Source organism: Lepidothrix coronata, unplaced genomic scaffold, assembly GCF_001604755.1.
Source record: "Lepidothrix coronata isolate B3197 unplaced genomic scaffold, Lepidothrix_coronata-1.0 Scaffold2, whole genome shotgun sequence".
NCBI lineage: Eukaryota > Metazoa > Chordata > Aves > Passeriformes > Pipridae > Lepidothrix > Lepidothrix coronata.
Genome location: NW_016690182.1, coordinates 539,907 through 558,419, shown reverse-complemented (window position 1 = coordinate 558,419; position 18,513 = coordinate 539,907). Strand labels below are relative to the sequence as shown.

Sequence of the window (18,513 nt, the reverse complement as noted above, 5' to 3'; positions counted from 1 at the left end):
TTGTTTTTAACTTTCTACCCAAGTAAGTTACTTTTCTCCATTTCACCCCTTGAGTTTACTACCAGCCATATACAATAAGCCTTTAATCCCTCTTCTTTTGTACTGGAAAGTAAATCCTGTACATCTGAAATGAAAGAACCGTTTTTCCCCTGAGCACCATCAGCTGTTTTATTCACAAGCAGAGGTTACCTGATACATTCTAGGAAAAAGAGCTAGAAATCTGAAAACACTCAAAATGTTTCTTTTAATCTGTAGCGCTCTTAAGAATCATAAAGGAAGAAATCACTGCAAACTGCATGGGCTGTTAACCATTCAGATAGAAAAAGTCCTCCTGCATCAAATTTTGTAATAGGACTACACGTGGCTTGATGTGTCAAAATAACTTTGTGTTCAGTATGACAAGGGTTGCAAACACAGATATGGAATGATAGACATTTAGAAGAATAAAAAATTGAGAAGACTAAAGGAAAACTTAAGTAGCATTTCTCTCATTAACATGAAAGAGAATGTTATGAAAGACTAATTTTCAGGACAAATGAAACAAATTTTTTTCATTCCCACTAAAGGACTAAATCTTTATAGAAGTCTAAGAGGCAAAGCTACAGATTCATGAGGCAGAATTTCTTGCTATATAGAGAAATGCAGAGGACTGCTTTCTGTTATTTGACACTGAGGAATACTGAACACCTTGGCAAGTGACTCAAGAGCTACTTTAAATAAAAGAAGACAATAAGTATAACTAGGAGTAATAACACAGCAGCTGGGACTGTGGGTGAACTAGCTGATCCAGAAATTCCTCTTTAGTGTCATCTGTGATTTATGAAAGGCAAATGTTTATTCATGTTGAAAGTAAAGAGCTGAATAACACACAATGGGTGTGCTTGTATTAAACCCAGAAAGATCTAAGTTTTAAACAATGTTCTATTAAAAGAAGATTTATGTAAGTCAAACATTGTAAAAACATTCTCTTTCCAAGCTAATATATACCAACTATTGACTGAAAATTTTGAGTAAGGGAATTACCAACACATTACTCAGAAAGTGAATGGGAACCTTCCTCCTGACTCTGTTACAGATTGCACACTGTTCACCAGCACAGCTCACACTGGGGGTTCTCTCAGAAATAACGGGTTGTTTTCACCTCCCAACCACTTGTTTTCAGAAAACATAGAGGAATTTAAGATTATCAAATTCTCTTTTCCAGTCATGTTCAAAAGTTATTACTTACAGCACTTCCTTCTCTCTAGGAAATCGTGCTGGAACTTAATTAGAAAACAAGGATGTTACCAAAACAGCTCTGATTTTAAATAAGCATGAACAGAACTTGACAAGCAGGTGTGCCAAACCAAGTCAGGAGAAAATCGAGTGGGGTCTGAGACCCCAATCTGCTGTGTGCAGCCCAAAGCAGCAATCACATACAGAGAGCAAAAATAATTTGCAAAGCATCAAAATGATATTTGGAAAAAACTTTGAAGACAAAGCCTCTCCTAAAGGGACCCTCTTTAACTGAAAGCATTTAATGAGCCTTGTCACATCAGGGTTCTGTGCTGTGACAGGTCCATACTAATCAGACGGATGCCGACATGGCCACTATTCCAATCCAGTGAAGCATATGCAAAATTCCATACATCAGTGGTTGCACTCCAACTAATTTTTTAATAAGTGATAGCACTTTATTGAAGGCCTGTCTTTGGATACAAGAGTTGTACTGTTGGAGCTGATGTATCAAGACTGTAAAGCTTCTATTACTGCTGCTGAAAAATCACTGACCTAAAAATGCCTTCCTCTGTAGTTCCAAGCCCATTAGTGTCTGTTTGAAGATTCAGGTGGAAAAATTCCCCAAATGAAAATTTACTTCTTGTCAAATCCACTAATTGTGAGAAAACACACGGGTCATTAAAATCTGCCACTTGATGCTGCTGGAGTTGTTAGGGGTTTTTGTAAAGGAGGTACTTAAAAAAAGGAATTCTCTTGTTAAGTCTTATGATGCCAAGTGGCATTTGATTCAGAGACATGCAAAATAAACTTGCTTTTTCATCAATGAACTCGTTCTGTGCTACAGTTACATTTCACACTGAAGCACTTTGCAGAACGGACTGGATACTGAACACAGAGGGCACTGCTGAATCCAGTGAAAAATGCATCTGATGCATCTCCAGCAACAGCTGACACCCAGTTACAAACAGGATGAAACTGTCTGCCAACTTTAAACAGACCTTTCCTCCTGTGAGGGTTCTGTGCATGAAAGGTAGAAAGTTACTACTGATGCTGCAGTGCTACATGCAAATTTTACAGTTCTGTTTCATTTTTAACAGGGCATCAGTATTTCATCAGCTCACATGTGGCCTTTCCAATTTGACATCTGCTATTCAAAATCACCAGAATTTACTAACAGAGGAGGGAAATCACTTCACCATATGTTTTTTTATTAAAATCTGATGTCAATGTACTTCTCTCAAGTTCTCTGTTATTGTATTTGTGTGTCACGAAGACCATAAAACCAAGGGAAAATATAAGGCTGTCAAGGATTAAATTTCATTGTCTGAAGCTGTCTGGAAATTTGTATCTTAGTGGGAAGTTAGAGATTCTCTCACTATATTAAGTCGACTGTTTTAAGAACGTAACTCTTAGAACCCAAAAGGGCAAATTTGCTTGCTTTGAGCCCATGCCCAAACCCGAGCCTTTACACCCTCATGCAGCCATTAACACTTATTTGGGCTTTGGAACATTTCACATATGTTTACCATGAACTCTGAAGCATGAAACTACCACTGTTTTATGAGCAAGTGATCTATCAACACAAGGATAAAATAGAATCCTGCTTTTCAAAAGTCCGTGTCAAGGTAATCACAGTCTTCACATCTCTTCTCTAGGTGTTCAAGTCAACTAAAAAATAGAAATAAGTAGGCAGGAACTGTTCAAGAACCATGTTATCTATCTTTCCCTGTGTAACATTAATGATTTTTCAATGCCACTGGTGTCCATGAATTTCAGAACAGTTTCTGGATTCAGGTTTTGAACAGATGTGGTACTGGCAAAATGTTTCACAGATTCTCCCCCTGCCCCCATCCCTTTCTGCTTTTTAAACTAGAGGGAACTAAACTGTTTATAGCAAGAAATAAGAGGCAGCAAGGGAGATCACAAAAATAGAAGAGGCTGCTCTCAATTAAGGAACTCCCCAGAGGACTTTTGTTCCTACCAGGTGTTTAGAACTGCTTCTCTCTGCTATTGTTATTAGCTTTCCTCTGAAAGAGGGACAGAATTTTACATTTATTTTCTCCAGCCATACTAAGCAGCACATTAATGCTGAAACACAGATATACAGAAAGAGAAAGTTTACAAGACACCCTGGACAAAGGCCCAGTGTACCAGCAGGGAACTTTCATTAAGCACCAAAGATGACTGTTTTGAATACAAGTTTTGGAAACTGTGGTGTAAGTTTTTAAGAACCATGTTCAGAACAAGAAGATGAATGTAAGATACCTGGAAGTGCTAGGAACATATAGAACCAGACTGTTACCCTTCTCTCCTCAGAACAAATCACATACTATACTAACAGCTTTTACCGTAACAGCACAGACCTATGTTAGCTTCTAGGAGGAAAAAAAAAGAAAAAGAAAAAAGAAAAGAGAAAGGGGGAAAGGAAAAAAAAAAAGAAAAGAAAAAAGGAGTCAAGCACCAAGCACTCCTAATTCACTTGGAAATAAAGCCTTCATGTGGACAACCTACTTCAGTAACCCCATTAAAGAACAGCAATACAGAAGCTCAGAAAAATCTTAGGTTTTTGCTTATGGAGGTACAAGTAAGAAAAATGATGGCTAAATCCATTCGATAATTTAACTTTTCAGAACAAAAATGAGAAGCTCAGTATTTTGGTATCTTAAGTATCACTAATTTCAAACATCTCCCCTGGTCCAGAGGTGGAAGTAAGAAAACTTACCAGAGAATAGGCTTGTGTGTTAGAAACGCTGTCCTGTCTGCATAACAATGAAAACATCTACATTTGAGATATATATAGAAGAACTCTCTCCTGCCCTCAGTTCACAATCAGCCTGGATTTTTGCTCTTTCTTTAGGACAATATAAATCCATATGAACATTTACTCCACCAGTGAACATGCAATGCAAATCATTTGTATCATTTATCAATAACCCTCATTCATGTAATCAAGGAATCCTCTAAAAGCCTATTTTAAACAAAAAGAATTGCTGGTATTTTGGTTTCAAGACAACACTTGTACTCTATCTCCTCGTACCTCACTTTTGAGCAGAAATTTTCCCTCTGTGTGCACAGTGCAGCCACAGCACAACCAACTTCGGTAAACACGCTACTGCAAAGGAATGTGTTCTCCTACATGAATTACATTGGCAAGATAAAGACTGAAACCTCATAGAAATATCCTCTTAAGCATCTTACCTGCTTTGTCATTTGCCAAACACAGTCAATGAACTGAAGGAAAATCGGAGATCTGTCAGCATCCGCATGATCATCATCTCCGTGTCCTACTCGCTGAAAGTCAAAGCACACTTCATTTCAGCCTGGGGTGTTTACAGTACCCTCCCAGCACTGTAAAGTTCAGCAACTCTTAAATATGTTCCAGTGGTGAACAAGACAAACAAATCTTCCATAACTAACCTGTATTTTCCAACTACTAAAAACACATCCCAGTATTCACTTACGGACATGCATCTGCTGTTGAGCAGAGCTGGAGAGACCCTTAGTCAACAAAGCTGTGCCTGTTGTTTCCCCATCTTCTACTGCACAGCCATTGATTTCTACCAGTGGGTAAAACTGGTAGACATTTACTTTAACTGTACTGAAACAGTGATTATTCCATATCCACCTGCCATAACCACATGTCATTTCTCCTAAACCATCTTAGAGTCAGAGCCCACAGAATGTCACAACAATTTATTCTAATTCCCCACTAGCCCATGTGTTAAAATAAACACTTCAACCTTAAATCAGAGTAATGGTTCCAGCAATTTTACCTTCTAGACACTTTAACTGTTTTCTTTGTTTCTCCATTCATAAGCTGGCTGGAGATGAAGCAATGTGTCACAATCCCTCTTCCTCATACAAAAGCCATGTGACTTTTTTTAACCATCGTGTTCAAGCCACTTCATTTTCATTTACTTTATTATTATACCTCACATAGAGATTTCCCATTAAAAATGATCAGGTCACAATTCTCTGACACATTCAGACCATTAAAGGAAGGACACCAGAGATAATAACCAAAATGCAGCAGAGCACAGTGAGAAAACATGCTATTCAAAATAGAAGCACCGAAGGTGACAAATTCCACGCTAAACCTTCCAGCTTACCATTGCAAATCGGTGTCCAAAACTTATCCATTCTTTCTCTACAAGAACTTCAAACCCCTTGATGGTTCTGTAATAGCTGTCCAGCATTAGCATGGCCAGTGCAGTGAGCTGTGCAGTTCGGTCCCAGCCGTCGCTGCAGTGAACCACCACAGAGGTTTTACCAGATTCGATTTTATCTGCAATTCTCACTGCTCCGGCAAGAAGCATCTTCAACAAACAAAATTCAAGAAACAAGCATATTAAATGCTAACCAAAACTCTGCAAAAAAAGGTATAATTTTATACTTTTCAAGCCATTATGTTTTTAAAATTTCATATTAGTTACATAATCACCCTAATGACATTGCTTTAAATTAGAGGTATCCAAATGGTGTCACGCATACTCCTAGAGGTACAAAAGCTGTGTGCACTCTGTTGTCCAGGAGAGAGTTCTTACCAGCAGCTCTCCCTTATTAGCAGCACATAACAAAGGAACTTGGGAATCCCTTCTCTGAATTAACTGATATTCTGTATTATGATGAAAAGACAAAAATACTGTAATCTATTCCAAAATCTGAAAGTTCAGTGTTTTCAAAGTCCATTTCACATTAATCAATCGCTCTTTCTTCCTCTGTTTTCAGTTCAACTGAAACTGAGTTTAGAGAAAGGGACAAACCATCCAGCTAATCTGAATCAAAACACAACCCAAACAAACCAGAACCCCCTGGCTGGGAGTCTGTTCTGATTTGTTGGTGCATGGAGTATATGTCATATTCAGCCCCTGAACAGACCATCAATAGCCTGGATTCAGGAGCATGCCTGAGAGCAAAGGACAGAGATGGTACAGGACTGAGATCACCTGTGTGAACTTGTTATTCTTCTCTCCACTAAAAAACCCGCCACTCTTGTTCTCTGATGCCACCCTCTAGGCTTTTTTTAAACTTAAATAAACTCTCTCTTGTGAGGATTTGTCTCTAACATGACCCATCACAGCACCGAAAAATATGTGGGAAAAAAACCCAACCACCAAAAATAGGACCACAGGAGAAATTCCTATTCTGCATTCCAACATCAGAAAACAGAATCTTGCTAAATACTTGCACTTTTCCCTTCACAGGCATGCAAAACCATCTTCTGGGAAGTAGGAAAGCCAGCATCTGCTGGAGAAGATGTGCACAAAACCAGCCTTCAAACTATTTCAAGAAGCAAGCTTTAGAGACAATTTTCATTGATTGTATCTTTCACTGAGCATATCTTTTATGGTAAAACTGAAGGATGCCAGGATGAAAATACCAAGAAACAATATCGAAGTGCCTATATGGCCTGAACAAGTTAATTGCTGATTACTTCAGTTACTAAGCTCTACTGAACTAAAAAAGTGCCAATATTGAAGTAATTTGGTCTTCAATACAAGCAAAAAATTAATAATAATCTATATAACATACAGGTATGCAATAACTTGCTCTAAATTGTCCTAAAGAGAACACAGGTACCTCTGAAGGAGTACAGCTGGAAATAAAGGACAGAACAGACACAGAAAATAAGCACAGAAGAGGAGACAGAAAACAGAGTTACTATTAGTTAAGCAAATATGTGTGGAGTAGGTGAAGCACTTTATTCAACTTTGGACAAAAGCCTTTAGAAAACAGCTTCCCCTACAAACTATTATTATCCTTTATAAATGTTTCAAAACTTAGTAACCATTTCACTTAGGGCTCCTAATGAATAACTGGCTTTGGATTGGTTTAGAAAATGAGAATTGATTTAAAAATAATTAAGCTCTACCCTGAAAGACAGAAAATATCCTGGAGGGCATAAGGAAACACCCTGGGTGTGCAAAAAGCACCAAGTAACTCTACTCCTGTTACTACTGCCTTCACACACAGAGACTGTTCCTGGTGCCTCCCCAGACACTCCTCAACCATCTTTGAAGTGCTGTCAGTGCCCGAGGGTAGGAAATTGAATTTCCAGTAATATATTACATTAAACTGGGACACAGTCACACCAGTCTGAGCCTAGAGAACAGTAGATGTGTTAAGAATAAAGCTGTGGATTTGTTAATGCTATTACAAGCCAAAGGCAAGGAAGGCAAGGAATTCTTGGATAAAAGCCCAGGGAAATACTATCAAGACCATTCATGCAGGAATGGCAGCTTTCAAGAAATCAAGCTGCAGTTTGTGGTGTTTGAAATAGTTGAAATTCAAGAGAACAAGAAAATTAAACTCTTCCCAAAATATTATTAAATTTGACTCTTAATTTTCTGTTTGCTCCCTCTACTGGCTCACCTGCAGCTGTCAGCAGGCACTACTTAACAGTGCAAAACTAATGAACAATCCCAAACATGTTTTGCATGAGTGACATTTGAGCCAGCTGCTAATAAAATAAATTACAATCCATCCATATTCATCATAAACAGGGGAGTGAATGTGGTAATGAAATAATCTACTCTAAAATAATTTCAAAGGTTAGTGAAACTGAGTGTGGTAGTGATTTATTTAAGTATTATGTTAAATGATAGAGTAGCTGATAACTCGATAGAGCACTGACTATAAACAGCCCAAGGAAATGTAGGTGCCCATCACAAGAACAGTAACATTGCATTGAAGGAGGGAAGGAGGGAAAGGCTGCAGAATCCACAGTCAAGACCTTTTGGTCGTTGCTCAAACATAATCTGAAATTCCCAGGGCATTCTTCCAAAAAACAGGGATAACCCTGAACCGCTCACAAACATTCCTTCTCAAGAAAATAAAACACTGTCCAACAGTAAAGACGACACTGTGCTGTCAGGAATTAACTCATTATCTACCAATACATAAAACTGGAAATACAAAGTCATTATGGAATGCTTAAAATGCTGCACTCAAAGTGACCACTTAGTAACCTTTTCAGAAATGCAAGTTAAAAAGATGGTTCAACAAAGCAAATGATTTTTTACATCAAAAGCATCTTACCCTTATATATTCCAGCCAATGTGTGGAGTCCAGGTTTGATAACCACCGAGTGTCATCAATGGTAGGATAAACGATTTCTTTAAGTTTCCGCAGGGATTCTCTCATTACATGGATATTGTGAATTTCCAGGAAGACCAGCTCTGCATTTGGGTAGGCACTTTCACTTTCGTATCCTCCGCCTTTTGCCTGTCATTCAAAAAGTAAAAACAGACAAAGAAAAGAACATGTACAGGACTTCAGTATAAGGTTGAGAGAGTTACTTTGGTCAGGTTTTAGCATTTGCTGAGATATTATTTTAGCCCTAACAAAAACATATAAGCAGACTTTTGGTTTTTGTTTTTCTAAGAAAAACCAGAGTACTTTTTCCTTTAGGTCAAAGAAATTCTAATTGCAATAGGTTAGAATGATAAGACATCCATATACCTTCCCCTCTTTACTAATGAAACCTCTGGTCTTCTGTGAGCTTTACTGCATAATTTCTCAGCTATATCTTCATGCTGCCTGCCAGCCTTTCCAAAATGCTACAAGCAACTTACCTTCCTTCCCCTGCCCTCTTCAGGGACCCTTTCTTATCAGTTTTCAGCATCATGTTCTCCACATCCTCATCTCTTACTCAACCTCCAGCCTTGTAATAAAGATAGAACTACTAATGCTGGTTATGCTCCCAACCTACCTTGTTTGTATCTGCAACACTGTTCTGTCTGGCATCAAAGATGATAAGTTTATGAGACTGAGCATTGGCATCCATTATTGTCTGCAAGTATTTTTCATCTTCTTTGCAGCGCTTATCATTTGGGCCTACTGATGGCTGACTGCATCGTGTTATTGTTGCTTGGCTCTCAGGATGAATCCAGGATAACACCTGGAATAAAAGAAAACTATTTTAGTTTACCACATTACTATAAAAGCAGCAGGCCAAGAGTGGAATTAGACAATTCACACTCACCACATGGCATTATTTCCTGGCAAACCAACAAATGCAGATTTAAGGACAGGCTGATGCAAAATCATATTGACAGCACACTAGCACTGACTGCTCATTCCAAAGTTGAGCTTGAAATACCAAGTGGTTCCAAACATCTTAGCTTTTATTTCCAATAGCAACTAAGCCTACTACTGCATCTTATTAATTAGGGAAAAAAAAGCAACGGAGGAAGAAAAAACACTTCCATGTGGAAGTCTGTGGACCTGTTGCCTTGCTAAGCAGATCTACAGCATTAAATATGTTGGATGGTGATGTTTTTAAGGGGTTCTTATGCTACCTGCACATCTTGTCTAATCTCAAGCAAAGCACTATGGCTGTAACACATTCTACTCCAAATCAGAACCACACTAATATGTGCCTTAGCACCAGACACCACTGTGGCCTAGAAGTGTTAACTCCAAACAAAAACCTTACTACAGAGCACAATAACCGTGCAATTAAACTCACAGTTGAGTTTCTCTCTTCAGCTCTAAACCCATTGAGCCTAATTCTTCTTTCTTTGCTTCCCCCTGTCCCCTTCCAGGAAGGAAGCTATCCCACTGTTAATTTATAAAGTCTAAAAGAACTCTGATAATTTCTTATAAGCTACCAATTATTAAAGCACTTATATCTCCTTGTAGAAGTTTCACTTACTGGAACTCTGCCTTTTGCTCTAAATGCTGCCACTTTTGAGAGGTCATCGTCCTTTACACTGGTTGGCACAACAAGAACAGCAGGATATGTATCACAAAGCTCATAGGTGCTGTTAATTTTGGATATTTTCCAACTCTCATTGGGCAATCCCTGTATGAAAGCAAAACAGTTTTGTATTTTTCAGGTTAGACCTTTACATATCTGAGGTTAGGGGCAATGAAAATTTTCATATGCTATGTACTTTTTAAAAATAGGCATGCCCACATTTTTCTTCTGAATAAGCTATAAACTTAGGTCTTCATACTGAATCATAAACCAGTACACTGAAAGCCTTTCCTACTTATATCTTTAAAACTGATGTGCAAAATAACCATTTGATTAGGCTGCACACTCAGGTAAAAAGTGATCATAAAGCGAAATAAAAACACTTTTGCAACCGGGAAAATACAGATTTACACTGAAGAACTACAGTTACTCTTCTGCTTAATACTGCTTATTCAAACTGAATTTTTTATAAAGTCTGTATTTTGTAGAAACAGCACTTGGAAAATGAGGATTTAAGAACCATGTTAAGTTAGAACAATCTGCTCAAGTACTCAGCACCGGTTATCTCCATCAACTTTAGCAGGTGCTCAACACACTCAAAGTCAGGTCACTTGTATTTTATTATCTATACATGAGATGTAGACAGTTTCTGTATCTAGTGAGAGCTGAAAATGTTGAGCTTTCTGTAATTTTTTTTTATTGTTTAAATGGCTCTAGGGGAGATGCAGGAAAAAAATACACCAAGTACTTCTATAACTTACCTGCCTCTTATATTCTGCCATTGGATCATACACTTTCCAGCCATTAACAGCAAACTTTTCTTTATAGCTGAATGCAAAAAGAGGCTAAAGACAACAAAGCAAAGTTATAAATTGCTGCCTGAGGGGCTGTATGCACAATAAGCTCCAAACCAGTGAACATTCCAATATTTCAAAACTAACACTTCTAAACCTCTTAAACATTTCAGTCAAGACTGGACAACAGTGAGCTAGTAAGAAAACAAAAAAACAGTTTCCTGCATCAAGTACAAGCCTAAAATTAACAAAATCAAGATAGGAAACAGAGAGAGTTGAAGTTATTTGCCTCTGATGGCAGAACACATCAGTGGCAATGCCAGGATGAGGAAATTGTTTTCCTGCCTCCCAACCAGTTCCTTATCCACACAAGCAAATGAAATAGAATTCCGCATCTAACTAATAATAATACTAATTGTACCTATTTGTTGTTTCAGACAGAAGTCCTAGACTGAATTATCTACTGCAGAAAATAAAGAGTTAATACATATGTATTTTTAATCAGCAACAATAGGCAAATCTAGATCTCAAGGGCTATGTACAAATTAACTAACTTCACCACTAGCAGAACACTAATGTTTTATGAATTAATGCATAAAGGAAACAGGGTCAGAGCATCCCGCCCACTCTGCAGCAGATTTTATGAATCAACATTTCAAAGTTTGCTATACAGGCCTTGCATTTCCTCCCCTACACTTTCCACCAAGAGGCCAGTGACAGCCTCCTCTCCATCTTAAGACTCACCAGCCCGTTAGAAACAGGAAATGCTCGTGTTACAATGTTCTCAAAGATCTCCAATCTGTTCTGCTCTTCCTGTTTACAGGCCAGCCGCAAATTTCTCATATCCTGTCAACAGTAAGTTTCACTATTTTAGTCTATGATAGATAAATAAATAACAAAGGCAGTTGTAAGAAATTTGATTGAAGGAAGGTATATATGCAGCACTAAGTCACTGATATCACCTAACCCACATTGGAACAGAATTCTGTAAGCATTTATGTTAGATAAGGACTGTCATTACAGTTGCTAGGTATAAAAATAGCCACTTTTCCTTTGAATTCACTCTTGAGACAAAAGGCAGAAGTGTCTAAGACTGCAAGTATCCTAAGAGGAATTGAAATATATTATCTAAATGAAGCAGGGTTCAAATATAGGGAACTGATCAGACAGAAAACCAGCACACGGGCTGGCATATTCTTTCTACAGAAAAATGAAATGAAAATACTTTAATATTAATAAATCTCTACCATGCCTTACCTTGCAAACTATTTCTATACCACATGAGTAGTCTCCATGGCTCTGTACTCCAATTTTTTCAACCCTACTTATGACTCCAAGGGGAACATCGACAACAAAAGGTGGATCCTGAAATTTGTATATGAAATAAATGAATTTTATTACATTAGGAAGAACACAAATTTATATTATTCATGTATGTTTCACTACAACCATTCATGTTTAACAGACTGCTGGGAAACATCATTCTTCACTTACACTGAATATGTCACTTTCTGAAATCTACTTCAGCAACATTCCTACCTGAAACAACAGGCAGATGGACAGTCAAGTCTTACCCTCTCAACACTTTTGATAAACATTCTGAAGTCCGTCACTGTGAGCGTCCCACTGACTGCTCCCATAAATGGACAGATGTACATAACGTCCTTAGCTGGAAAACAGACCAATTAAAGCTTTGTTTTACAATTACAGACATTTGTTGCAAAGCAATCTATTTCTATTTGTAAATAGCAAGGTTTTGGCAGCTCCGTAGGATAGCCTGCAGTTCCTTCAGAGGCTGTCAGGACTGAAAGAGTTGTCTTTATCTCAGCAATCAAACTCCTCAGTCCCACTGCTGCTCAGCACCTACCCGGGGCTGGGCTCAGCCAGCAGGGCTGCAGGGAGGGCAGGCAGGTAACCAGCACCCTGCAGGCATTCTCTGGTCCCTGCCCTGAGCTGTCAAGCACCCCCACCAACCCCAGGGAAAGCATCCAAAGGGGCAGTTACTGACCCATACAAAACCAACCTCCAAATAATTCAGTTATATGCCCATGTCTTAATTTTCACTTTTATTTGCTAGTGTTGTTTTCTAGACAAGTACTACACTGCCCATGCACAGCTTGCTGTCACAGGCCAAAATGAAATAAAGCTCATTAGGAAATGGAAACTTAAGTTTTCCATAACTTCATCTTCCTTGCTATCACGAGTTTGAAACTACCAAGTATCCGTGGCATCCCCAAGCAGAAATACAACCCATACACCTCTATGGAACAGACTATCCCTTGAAAAAAGGATTTATCTATATAGAGCAAGTCATCCTGTGGAACTGACTTCTCCTTCCTACATTTGAATTTAAAAGACAAAGAAAAGAAATCCACATCTAATCAGCTAATCTAAAGTGGCATTAAACTAAATAAGAGAAGTCAAAAGGAAATAATATTCTGTTCTTAAATAGATAAACTAGCAATTTAATAGTATTCAGTGCAGCACTCAGTAGTACTCTTACCGATAACTTTGATTGATTCTCCAGGAAAAAGTGGAGCCTCTTCCATCTGTGCCAGTTTGTTTCCATCCCGCAGTGCCTGGCAGAAACCCAAAGTCATGAGTAAATCTCACTTTCCATCTGCACCACATCGATACATTTTGATGCAAAGTGCTTTTACTACCAGATTACTGGAACACAAGAAGTGGGTCTTTTTCTACAAGGCACAACTGTACTAAACAGTATCACAGTTAAAATAAAAGGAACAAACATGAAACTTGGTATTATAAATATTGCACAGACATGCACGTTAGTAACATATTAGTAACAAAGCATTTATGCAACAATCAGTTTCACATGCTAGCTACATATAGCATACAAAAATATGAACAATAAGATCAGCCTAAATTTGTAATTAATAATTCGTTAGTCTTTTGCTAAATGCAGGTATTACTTTGGGTATTTTATCTACTTGAGAACATTTTAAAGCTCTTTTTAAAATTTTTTTTTAATGTTGTTTATTTAATATTTGAGTATTTTCATCTGAAAGAATTATATGGTAGAAACTATTTAACATTTTAACTTTGTGTTTTTGATAGCAAAAAGTCTGTGCACCCTATGATGCTCTATTTCAATCAACACCCTACTGAGAGTGCCACAGATTATGGAATAGGTTCATTATAGCAATTTTGGATCCAGAAGGTCAGATTAAGAATTAATAACAAAATATAGCAATTAGCAATTTTAAAATAAGGGTTAGTTCCATAAATTTTCTTTTAGGTAAATGGCTTCATTCCTGAATTATACAAGATTAATCCTTCGGGTCCTTTGTTGGCAGTTAAGATTTAAAATGTACTAAGGATTTTAATTAAGAATAAAAGGGTTTGTGGGACTTTTAAGGACCATGTGAGAAAGTGATCTCTCTCAGGTCAAAATTAGGAGATATTAAGGTTTCTATTTTCTACATCCTCAATGAAGAATAAATATAATGGGCTATGTTACAGCAAACAAGTAACTCTCCCTTTGTCTTGCAGCTCTGACCCACATACACAGAAATGGCAGGATCTGTCTGCTTCCAAACTACCCCAAGCTCTCGTTTAGAATAATTTCTAAAGATAGTTCAAATGATCTCTGGCTTTAGACTTCCTTGGAAACTAAAAGAATTTTACATTCAGCACCCAGCCATAAAAAATAATGTGTAGAGAATTAGCCAGTGCTTACAAATTGAGGATGGATGTGCTCTGTGAGATGGGGCTTACCTGCAGTATTACAGTTTAGACTACATGACTTTACCTGAAAACTCACTCTAGAACATAACCATTTACACACTAAATGTCTTTTTAGGGATTCTCTTGCATGAGAAATATAAGATTTGTATGCACTGTATGAGTACTAATATATAGTACCTTGCTACACAGTTAATGAATGAAAGATGAGTAAAACTTGCCACCTGATCAGGTTCTGCTTCAGAATGATAGCCATTGTGTCCATCCTGAATCTCCTGCTTTGCATGAGGCAGCAGTAGGGCAAGAGAGAAGTAACAGCAAAAAAAATGCAGACAACAGGTGAAAGGACAGAATCTTCTCTTTTTTTTTTGTTTCCCTTTTTTCAATTTCCTTAAAAAGACAGCACATACTTTAACTCCAGTTTAGCTTTTCAAAATCTTCCAGTCTGGGCAGACAACTTTCCACAGAAAGGAATCCAAGCTATTAGCACCATCCTTTAATTGTTATTTGGCACAACACAAAATGAAAAACTCACTCCCTTTTCCACAAAAGACTCAGTGTTGGTAGATAAGAACATGAAAGTACGTACTGTCTTTTTAAGACAAACAACCTTACAGTGAAGAAAATTAATTTCAAGTATGCCACATGCTTATCAATAGAAGAAATTGAGTACAGCTTGCAATGGTAGCATTATGGGAAATCTCATGCAACCTTTCACAGAAAAAATAGGTCGACATCAAATAGATCTATCTAGACACTTTAAAAATGCTTTACTGTGTAAAACGTGTTTTAATTGAACTCTCAGCTTTATGGTTTTACATGTTTTTCCAGTAACTTCTATGGTGTTACTTGAAACTTGGCCAGTAACTTTACAGAAGTTAAAATTACTCCTCCTAGCAAAATATGCAAACAATTCACATTTTCATGTTAATTTATTTTTGCATCATTTGGCAGCAAATCTTGAATATTAATTAAATTTCTTTAATAAACATAAGGTCCCTATGCACGCCAGAGAGAAGCACAAATGTCATCAGGTCAGATGAAGGAATTGTTTTAATACGTTCAGCCAAAAATGCTCTTCCGTCTTCTTTTTTTATTAACTGGGGAGAAGTTGTGCTCATGACAGTCTATTATTCCCAGTTCACATGCAAAGAACTTCTCGCTTGGTCAGACTGTAAAATCAGCCTCAGTCTAAATTTACAAATGTTTGCTAAAGTCAAGTTTTCTTTTTACAGTATTTTTACAGAACCCCTCAAGAAAGAACAACTTAGAAGAAGGACTTCAGATATGTTCAGATAATTTGAACTCTACATGAGTTTAAAAAGTTGTAAGTAATTAAAAAACTCTTTCAAATTATAAAGGACTACTAACATTTAGTTATGGGTGAAATACTATTAAATAGCAATTACTTAAATTTAAGATCATAATTATATTGTTTCTGAAATCAATGTAGGTATTGTGATTTCTGGAAAAAAACCAATAGGACAAGGAGCAAATACACCAAAAGATTTTAAATAAATGAAAGACAGAGAAGCACAGCAGATCATTCAAAGATCAAAGCCTTTACAAAGAACTGTGAACCACTGAACAAACCCAATTTTTGTTACTCAAGTCACAGCTATCTATTCAAAAGAAAAAGGAAATCAACTTGTGGATTTGTATGATTGGACTAAACACATAATTTTCAAATATGTAAACAACAGATGAGAAAAAGAAATCATTCAGACTTCATGTCTTGGTTTCAGACTGAACAAGAGGTCTTTGTTTGAATAAAAGTGCTCCACACATTTGATGAACAATGTCAGAACACTACTCAGATCATTTCTCACTCCATAAGTGATACTGAGAAAGAGGAGCAAGAAAACAAGGCATGCCCTTTTTATATCTTCAATGAACAATGGGCAAGACCTAGTCTCAAAATTACCATTAAAAAGATGCAGGTCATTGCACTAGTGCCTAACTCCAAACCTACCTTTCAATCCTCTACAGCTTGGTAACAACTAAGGTAAAACACATACGAAGGCAAACATGAATTTGGAACTTATTTAAATAGGACAGACACAGACGTAACACTTTTACCACTGGTATTCTTTAGCATAGACATGTTAGAGCTGCTAACACAGTACTCTGCAGTCCAAAGCATGTAAACCTCAGTTTCAAGCATCCATTTTGTAAAATTAATGTAATAAAACTGAAGTTAGTATTGCACATTCATAACATAATTTTAAAATACTGCTCTCTTACACATTGACTTTTATTGCTCACGAAAACATTGTAACGTATATAAAGCATTTCTATGACGAAGAAGCTGTTGCACTGCATAGCAAAATGGTCTGACTGGTTCATAAAACCCATTAATGGTGTAAAGAGGAACGCTTGACACACCAAGCTCTCACACAGCACAAAAGACAAACAGGTAGGAGGCCGTTTACTGCTCGCCAAAGGTAATCTTACCCGTATAACCGGCCTCCTGTACACCTGTTAGTTAAAATATAAAATGTTATCCAGTGAAACACACAGATTTGATTTGCTAAATATCTTATTTCATCAGATTTTCAAGAGAACTCTACTCTCAAACATTATAGACAGATTTTGAAAGAACAAAACTACGCAGAACCAGTAACTCTCATTTGCAGGATTGTTTTGGTCTAAAAAAAAAAAAAATCTCAGACACTTCATTTCAGTGATGCAACAAACGCCAAGCTCTTTGGAAACATTCATTCCTAATCACCCTTTTATGCAGCTACAATGTACTATTGTGAGAAGAGCAGAAAGAGCCTGGTAATCCTTCTAGGTAGAAGACAATAAGCCTGCATTAACAGCCATGAAGTATAACCACTGTACCTTGTGGATTCAAATGGCAAAACAGGACAGTGACAACTCTTCTCAACTTACTTCTGAAGGTGTCTGCAGGTCTGTAGTCCATCACTACAATCTAAGGCATTTTCATTTACATGAGCCCCTCAATGAAGAACTCTCTGCAGGCAGAGTGTGTATGGGAGAAGACACACAGAGCAGAGCCCAAACTAAGAGCGAGAACATGTTGCTGAAGGGTTTCGCAAGCAAGAGCTCTCGCCCAATGCTCTCCAGTTCTGACCATTCCATTAACTGCCCCTTTGCCACCCTTTGATTCCCCCCTCCCCTAAATTACATTCTGGTAAGTTAAGTCACACAGACTAACGTGAGTAACATCATTAGATACAAGAATCGATATATTTACTGTTTTTACAAATGTATTCATTTAAACTTTAAAAGAAAGGATGGAAGAAAGAATAAAGCAGGGAGTTCCAGCTAAATCCAGCAGAAAGCAAAAGAACTTCCTGACCAGTTCCAGAAGCAAACACTCAAATCTGGCCCAAACTGAAGGTTCTGAGTTGTAAAATAGTCTCTAAATGCAGCAATTTAAGGTAACCAAAGGTAATGAAGACCAAGGAAGGTGACCAGTGTGCATCAAAAGGGAAATACATCTCAAAGGAAATCTGAGTTATATATGGGCATTGACTTTTTATATGTGAGTTCCACAGTAATAAGGAATAAACCCAACCTGTTAGTGGTACTGACTAAGCAACTATTGGTACCACTGAACTTCTGCAGAAGCTAAGTGCTAAAGAAACTCTCCTAAAGCACAGACACTGCTTCACAAGATACTGGTCCTGAACATAACTAAAGACATTCCAGGATAAAGAATTCAATGAAGTTATATACAAATATGGGATTTCAAACCACAGGAATGCAATGATGCCAAATACAATTTATCCACAAAAAAAAAATCTGAATTTAAACCATCAGACTTATATTCTTTTCTTTCATTCCTAGGAAACAGAGAATGAAGTAGAATTTTAATTAGGCCTTAAATGATTTAATCCTGTTAAAAAATATCCAAGATGAGTTTGGTACAGAGAAGGAGGTTATTGAGAATTAAAAAGTGCTCTTTATTCGAGAGGAATGCATTCTAACTCAGAGGTAAACTGAACACCAAGCTTACACACTTGGATTTTATTAAAATGAAGTCCTTAATCCACAGGGCAAATACAGCATCAACAGCTGCAATGCAAAGTTTCCCAGGGTGTTTTATCAAAGATGTTAGCCTTGACC

At 37.3% G+C, this 18,513-nt stretch overlaps 1 protein-coding gene across 4 annotated transcripts in view; it reads right to left on the bottom strand.

Moving 5' to 3' along the window:
- Nucleotides 1-18,513, bottom strand: part of MTMR1 (myotubularin related protein 1) — a 37,586-nt gene that overhangs the window by 14,945 nt on the left and 4,128 nt on the right. Inside the window, exons 3-14 of one of the 4 annotated variants that reach the window (XM_017816599.1) lie at nucleotides 16,873-16,896; nucleotides 14,643-14,693; nucleotides 13,217-13,292; nucleotides 12,288-12,382; nucleotides 11,971-12,078; nucleotides 11,458-11,559; nucleotides 10,681-10,764; nucleotides 9,875-10,024; nucleotides 8,930-9,118; nucleotides 8,257-8,442; nucleotides 5,328-5,534; nucleotides 4,417-4,509 (exon numbers count right to left, since the gene is read on the bottom strand). In XM_017816599.1, the coding sequence (XP_017672088.1) occupies nucleotides 4,417-4,509; nucleotides 5,328-5,534; nucleotides 8,257-8,442; nucleotides 8,930-9,118; nucleotides 9,875-10,024; nucleotides 10,681-10,764; nucleotides 11,458-11,559; nucleotides 11,971-12,078; nucleotides 12,288-12,382; nucleotides 13,217-13,292; nucleotides 14,643-14,693; nucleotides 16,873-16,896 (1,365 nt within the window). The remainder of the gene's footprint in view (nucleotides 1-4,416; nucleotides 4,510-5,327; nucleotides 5,535-8,256; nucleotides 8,443-8,929; nucleotides 9,119-9,874; nucleotides 10,025-10,680; nucleotides 10,765-11,457; nucleotides 11,560-11,970; nucleotides 12,079-12,287; nucleotides 12,383-13,216; nucleotides 13,293-14,642; nucleotides 14,694-16,872; nucleotides 16,897-18,513) is intronic. The other 3 variants (XM_017816607.1, XM_017816613.1, XM_017816623.1) reach the window with 3 other exon arrangements.